This window comes from Nerophis lumbriciformis, linkage group LG30, assembly GCF_033978685.3.
Source record: "Nerophis lumbriciformis linkage group LG30, RoL_Nlum_v2.1, whole genome shotgun sequence".
NCBI classification, from domain to species: Eukaryota; Metazoa; Chordata; class Actinopteri; order Syngnathiformes; family Syngnathidae; genus Nerophis; species Nerophis lumbriciformis.
In genome coordinates, this window is record NC_084577.2 from 26,127,587 (window position 1) to 26,135,086 (window position 7,500).

General features: G+C 40.6%; 2 protein-coding genes across 3 annotated transcripts in view; one reads left to right on the plus strand and one right to left on the minus strand.

The window, feature by feature from the left end:
• Positions 1-1,908, minus strand: part of trappc6bl (trafficking protein particle complex subunit 6B, like) — a 6,102-nt gene extending 4,194 nt beyond the window's left edge. Inside the window, exons 1-2 of one of the 2 annotated variants that reach the window (XM_061925992.1) lie at positions 1,895-1,908; positions 1,324-1,421 (exon numbers count right to left, since the gene is read on the minus strand). In XM_061925992.1, the coding sequence (XP_061781976.1) occupies positions 1,324-1,421; positions 1,895-1,901 (105 nt within the window). In that variant the 5' untranslated portion in view covers positions 1,902-1,908. Of the gene's footprint in view, positions 1-1,323; positions 1,422-1,680; positions 1,746-1,894 lie in introns of those variants that run through there. The other variant, XM_061925993.1, reaches the window with a different exon arrangement.
• Positions 1,909-2,021: 113 nt separating this feature from the next.
• bloc1s3 (biogenesis of lysosomal organelles complex-1, subunit 3) overlaps positions 2,022-7,500 on the plus strand; it is a 9,790-nt gene continuing 4,311 nt past the window's right edge. The window contains exon 1 of the mRNA XM_061925994.1: positions 2,022-2,294. Coding sequence (XP_061781978.1) covers positions 2,181-2,294 — 114 coding nt within the window. The 5' untranslated portion in view covers positions 2,022-2,180. The remainder of the gene's footprint in view (positions 2,295-7,500) is intronic.

The following is a 7,500-nucleotide window of genomic DNA, read 5'->3' on the forward strand; positions in this document are numbered from 1 at the left end:
GGCTAAATCAGGCTAGAATGAAGGTTTTAGAATGGCCTTCCCAAAGTCCTGACTTAACGGTGTGGACAATGCTGAAGAAACAAGTCCATGTCAGAAAACCAACAAATTTAGTTGAACTGCACCAATTTTGTCATGAGGAGTGATCAAAAATTCAACCAGAAGCTTGTGGATGGCTATCAAAAGCGCCTTATTGCAGTGAAAAATGTAACCAAATATTAACATTGCTGTATGTATACTTTTGACCCCGCAGATTTGCTCACATTTTCAGTAGACCCATAATAAATTCATAAAAAAACAAACTTCATGAATGTTTTTTTGTGACTAATAAGTATGTGCTCCAATCACTCTATCACAAAAAAATAAGAGTTGTAGAAAGTATTGGAAACTCAAGACAGCCATGACATTATGTTCTTTACAAGTGTATGTAAACTTTTGACCACGACTGTAAATATCGAGTCCAAGTCCATGGTTCTCGCCCGTAAAAGGGTGGAGTGCCATCTCCGGGTTGGGGAGGAGATCTTGTCCAAAGTGGAGGAGTTCAAGTACCTCGGAATCTTGTTCACGAGTGGGGGAAGAGTGGATCGTGAGATCGAGAGGCAGATCGGTGCGGCGTCTTCAGTAATGCGGACGCTGTATCGATCCGTTGTGGTGAAGAAGGAGCTGAGCCGGAAGGCAAAGCTCTCAATTTACCGGTCGATCTACGTTCCCATCTTCACCTATGGTCATGAGCTTTGGGTTATGACCGAAAGGATAAGATCACGGGTACAAGCGGCCTAAATGAGTTTCCTATGTCGGGTGGCGGGGCTCTCCCTTAGAGATAGGGTGAGAAGCTCTGCCATCCGGGAGGAGCTCAAAGTAAAGCCGCTGCTCCTCCACATGGAGAGGAGCCAGATGAGGTGGTTCAGGCATCTGGTCAGGATGCCACCCGAACGCCTCCCTAGGGAGGTGTTTAGGGCACGTCCGACCGGTAGGAGGCCGCGGGGAAGACCCAGGACACGTTGGGAAGACTATGTCTCCCGGCTGGGCTGGGAACGCCTCGGGGTCCCACAGGAAGAGCTGGACGAAGTGGCTGGGGAGAGGGAAGTCTGGGCTTCCCTGCTTAGGCTGCTGCCCCCGCGACCCGACCTCAGATAAGCGGAAGAAGATGGATGGATATAGAATAGTCATGCTGGCATGATTATATGCACCAAGTGTTCATTCAAGGCTAAGGCAAACATATCGAGATATATATCGTGTATCGTGACATGGCCTAAAATATCGAGATATTAATAAAAGGCCGTATCGCCCAGCCCTAGTGTACACAAGTATTTATTATATACGAACCTTGTTGTCTGTTTCCCCTTTACATGGTCGACTATCCCTGTAAACATGTGACACCATCTCCATATGGAGAAACTCGAACAGAGCTTCGTCAGCCATTCCTGGCAAGGAGGACAAGATAAATAAAACATATTAATACAATATAAGGATCATTTTAAATGCTCAACTCGAGTAAGGTTGAAACAGAGCTAGCTTCGTCATTAGCTTACACCAAGCAGCAATTCATCGCACATTTATAATGTGCGATGAATGTCCCTCAATTGCAATAATTCATTAAAATAGGCATTAATTCGACGATATATGTATAGTTTCGTGAGTATAATGAGACAAATAATGAGTGAAATAAACCGTTAAACCTACTTTCCGGACGAACTGAAGCAACTGACGTAAACAGAATCACTTCCGGGATGTACTCGTAATAATTACCGGCGCACACCGCGGGGTTTAACGGTCAAAGCACAGTTAGTTAAACAACCTTAATTTAAAAACGTGTTTCACATCCGAGAATAAATAAACTAAAATATATTACATTATCTTTGTGTTTTAAATAAAAGATAGCCGTGGAAAGATTTACCCGCCATTTCGGTGTACGCTAGATGTAAAATCAAGCAGAAATTTCGTCCAATCACAGCTTGAAGCGTTTTGTCCACGTGATGTCCATACTACTTTCTGATTGGTAGCTGGCAATGAAAACAAAAAAACATCTTCCTGACTGCTCATGTGATCGTTCGACTGTGTAGTCCGGGTAGTTTAGTTGGATTTTTGATTCCCGGTTAATTTCATCAAAATGAAGAAATATGTGATCGTCATTATTGCTGACATTTGAACTCAATCGAATCTGTGTGCAGGGTCGTGTCGTCATGTCGAGCAAATACCCGATAGTGGTGCAGGGCGAGGCATCGGAGACGGACTCGGATGAGGAGGTCTACATCACCTCCCTGCCCGCTCCCCACACCTCCATTGTGGGGGCCAAGGTAGTTTTCTCCTGCATCATGCAAAACCCAAAACCAGTGAAGTTGGCACGTTGTGTAATTCGCAGAGGTGTGGACTCGACTCACATGACTTGGACTCGAGTCAGACTCGAGTCATGAATTTGATGACTTTAGACTCGACTTGACAAAATGTAAAAAGACTTGCAACTCGACTTAGACTTTAACATCAATGACTTGTGACTTCACTTGGACTTGAGCCTTTTGAATTGACATGACTTGACATGACTTGCTACTTTCCCCAAAACCCAAAGATGAAAATTGTACTTGTCTATCAGCGTTGCGTGTGTCAGCTGGTGTGGTCTCAGTACAACAGCCAATCAAATTAGATCTACTTTGTTTTCATCACACAGCATTCATCCAATCAAATTGCAGGACAACCAACGAAGAAGACATGTCCAAACCACACGCCAGTGAACAAAAAATGATACCTAAAATAATTTTGTTTGGGTATAAAAATGACGAGGTGGTCAACACAAAACGGTTTGCAGTATGCAACACATGCGGTTCGAAAATTACTGATGGAGAGGCAACAACTTCCAACTTCGTCCGGCATTTGAAGTTGCACAAAGTACGGTAAGTTTTGAATGTAAGATAACGTTTATTGGCTAAGTAACGTGACTTTTATTTGCTGTGTAGTTAAATCAGTGAGGCTGTAAACTCACTGCTAACGTTATAACGTTATTGCAAACACGGGAATCTGTTGCAGTTCACTACCTTATTCATACTTTTTGTTCAGTGATTTTTTTTAAGCAGGGTTACGTTAGTCAATATATCACACGTAACGTTAGACGGCGGTCAGCAGCACCGCGTATTTTAGCCACCTAAAAAAAGACAAAAATAGTCAAATAAAGGTCAGTTAAAATGTATACTATATTATGAATATGTGTACCGTTTTAGCTAGCTTTCTGACATACTGTTGGTTGTTTACCTCAGTGGTCCCCAACCACCGGTCCGTGGATCGATTGGTATCGGGCCGCACAAGAAATTTTTTTTTTTTCTTTTTTTAATTAAATCAACATAAAAAACACAAGATACACTTACAAGTAGTGCACCAACCCAAAACAACTCTCTCCCCCCTTTTGTTCTGGGCATTGAACATGAAGACTCTTCCTTCACTGTTCCGAGTGGCCATGAGAGTCTTGGCAGTGCCTGCCTCCAGTGCTCCAGTGGAGCGAGTTTTCAGCCATGGTGGCATCATACTACGCCCCCATCGTGCACAAATGACTGACAGACTCTTGGCTAATTTGGTCTTTTGCAAATGCAATGCAGCATAGGGCCCTGACATATAAAAAGTACAACTTTTTTGTTATGTTCACGTATATGTCATGTTTTTTCAATGTTAACACTTTTGTACAAATAAGTACATTTGCACTTTATTTTTCAATGTGTTTGTTCTGTAAAGGAATGAGTTAATGTTTAAAATGACTGGTTAATAGTGCTATTATAAAGTGCAATGTCAGCACAATTTTCTTTCCTGCAATTTAAAATGCACTTGTTTTAATAAATAAATACAGCGTTTGAAAAGCATACACAATCTGTGTTAATATATTAGTCTGTGGTTAAAAGGACTTGAAAGGACTCGAAACTCAAAATGCAGGACTTAGGACTTGACTTGAGACTTTCCAGTCTTGACTTTGGACTTGACTCGGGGCTTGCCTGTCTTGACTCGGGACTTGACTCGGACTTGAGGGCAAAGACATGAGACTTACTTGTGACTTGCAAAACAATGACTTGGTCCCACCTCTGGTAATTTGTAAATAAAAACCATGATTTGCATATCCTTTTCAACGTATATTCAATTGAATAGACTGCAAATACAAGATATTTCATGTTTTTTTTGCAAATAATCATTAACTTGGAATTTAATGGCAGCAACACATTGCAAAAAAAGTTGTCACAGGGGCATTTTTACCACTGTGTTACATGGCCTTTCCTTTTAACAACACTCAGTAAACGTTTAGGAACTGAGGAGACCATACTTGCCAACCCTCCCGAATTTCCCGGGAGACTGCCGAAATTCAGCGCCTCTCCCGAAAACCTCCCGGCACAAATATTCTCCGGAAAATCGCCCGATTTTCAGCCGGAGCTGGAAGCCACGCCCCCTCCAGCTCCATGCGGACCTGAGTGAGGACAGCCTTTTTTCATGACGGGAGGACAACAGGGTGACAAGAACTAAATCATCCAGACTAGAGATAAATTGTATTATTATGTTTATTTTACCTAAAAATAAATATATTTATTAATTAAAAAAAACAAAAACTAAATACATTTTTACTATATTTTGCTAAAAACATCAAAATTAATTTGATTTTTATTTGTATTTTTTTGTGACTCCTTATTACATCCAGCCATAGAATTATACATTAAAATAAACATATTTGAAATAATTGATTTTAAATTATCATAATAATTCATTTAAAATGACCATATTTAATTATTAAAATAATTGCTTGTTTATCAACAACTTTAGCATTGTATTCATTACATTTTGAAACTCTCAGAAGCCAAATTATGTTACATTCCTTAATATTTATTTATGCAAGTTTGAAGTATCAATTATCTAAACACAGTTTTGTTTGCATATTTTCAGGATTTAGATATCTATAATAATAATAATAATAACTGGGATTTATATAGCGCTTTTCTAAGTACCCAAAGTCGCTTTACATGTAGAACCCATCAATCATTCACACCTGGTGGTGGTAAGCTAATTTCATAGCCACAGCTGCCCTGGGGTAGACTGACGGAAGCGTGGCTGCAATTTGCGCCAACGGCCCCTCCGACCACCACCTATCATTCATCATTCAATTCACCGGTGTGAGTGGCACCGGGGACAAAGGGTGAAGGCAGCGATTTTTTTTTTTGGATGGTAAGAGGCGGAGAGCGAACCTGCAACCCTCAGGTTTCTGGCACGGTTGCTCTACCCACTACGCCATGCCGCCTCTATATCTATATCTATATATATATATGTATGAAATACTTGACTTGGTGAATTCTAGCTGTCAATATACTCCTCCCCTCTTAACCACGCCCCCAGCCACGCCCCACCCCACCCCCGACCACGCCCCCACCCCCCACCTCCCGAAATCGGAGGTCTCAAGGTTGGCAAGTATGGAGGAGACACATTTTTGAAGCTTTTCAGGTGGAATTCCGCCCCATTCTCGCTTGATGTACAGCCAGAGGTGGGTAGTAACGCGCTACATTTACTCCGTTACATCTACTTGAGTAACTTTTGGGATAAATTGTACTTCTAAGAGTAGTTTTAATGCAACATACTTTTACTTTTACTTGAGTATATTTATAGAGAAGAAACGCTACTTTTACTCCGCTACTTGTATCTACATTCAGCTCGCTACTAATTTTTATCGATCTGTTAATGCACGCTTTGTTTGTTTTGGTCTGTCAGACAGACCTTCATAGTGCCTGCGTTTCAACAAATACAGTCACTGGTGACGTTCACTCCGTTCCACCAATCAGATGCAGTCACTGGTTACGTTGGACCAATTAAACAGAGCCAGGCGGTCACATGACCTGACTTAAACAAGTTGAAAAACTTATTGGGGTGTTACCATTTAGTGGTCAATTGTACGGAATATATACTGTACTGTGCAATCTACTAATAAAAGTTCCAATCAATCAATCAAAAATGTGAAGGAAAAAATACCCTTTTTTATTTCAACCGTACATCCCGTCAAAAGCCTAAAGAGAGTTCCTGTCTTCACAATAAAAGTGCCACTCCATCGCGCCTGCGCTTTCGAAATAAGAGTCTCCCAAAGCCAGTGCAAACAAGCTAGCAAGCTACGGAGTTTGCCGCCAATGTATTTCTTGTAAAGTGTATAAAAACGAATATGGAAGCTGGACAAATAAGATGCCAAAAACCAACCACTTTCATGTGGTATTAGACAGAAAGGAGGAACTTTTTTTCTCCTCCATTCGAAAACGTGGACGTTATCATCACTACTGTCTGATTACAATCAATGCAAGTCATCAGAATCAGGTAATACACCAACTTATATTCTTGCCTTCATGAAAGAAAGGAATCTATATGTGTTAAACATGCATGTATATTCATTAAAACACCTTTAACATGTAAACAAAAACGGCAAAATAAATATAAATTGTATACTGTATATATCAATGTATATATATATATATATATATATATATATATGATATAGGGCTATATAAATAAACATTGATTGATTGATTGATATGTGTGTGTATGTTACTCATTAGTTACTCAGTACTTGAGTAGTTTTTTCACAACATACTTTTTACTTTTACTCAAGTAAATATTTGGGTGACTACTCCTTACTTTTACTTGAGTATTAAATCTCTAAAGTAACAGTACTCTTACTTGAGTACAAATTCTGGCTACTCTACCCACCTCTGTGTACAGCTTAAGTCAGGGGTGGGCAATTATTTTTTTACCGGGGGCCGCATGAGCAACCCGAGCATTGCTGGAGGGCCACTTCGACAATATTTCAATTAAATTGTGCTCAATATTATTTTTGATATACCGTAAGATAAAAAAAATAACAATGATAATAATAATTTCATTTAACCTAACTTATCAATCAATCAATCAATGTTTATTTATATAGCCCTAAATCACAAGTGTCTCAAAGGGCTGCACAAGCCCCCCCCCGCCCCCTAACATTTGTTGCTCCAAAACCTGTATGTACCTTTCAGCATTAATGTTGCCTTCACATATGTGTAAGTTACCCATGCCTTGGGCACTAATACACCCCCATACCATCACAAATGCTGGCTTTTCAACTTTGCGCCTATAACAATCCGGATGGTTATTTTCCTCTTTGGTCCGGAGGACACGACGTCCACAGTTTCCAAAAACAATTGGAAATGTGGACTCGTCAGACCACAGAACACTTTTCCATTTTGCATCAGTCCATCTTAGATGAGCTCGGGGCCCAGCGAAGCCGGCGGTGTGTCTGGGTGTTGTTGATAAATGGCTTTAGCTTAGCATAGTAGAGTTTAACTTGCACTTACAGATGTCGCGACAAACCGCAGTTACCGACAGTGGTTTTCTGAAGTGTTCCTGAGCCCATGTGGTGATATCCTTTACACACCGATGTCGCTTTTTGATGCAGTACCGCCCGAGGGATTGAAGGTTACGGGCATTCAATGTTGGATTTGCGGCCTTGCAGGGATTTCTCCAGATTCTCTG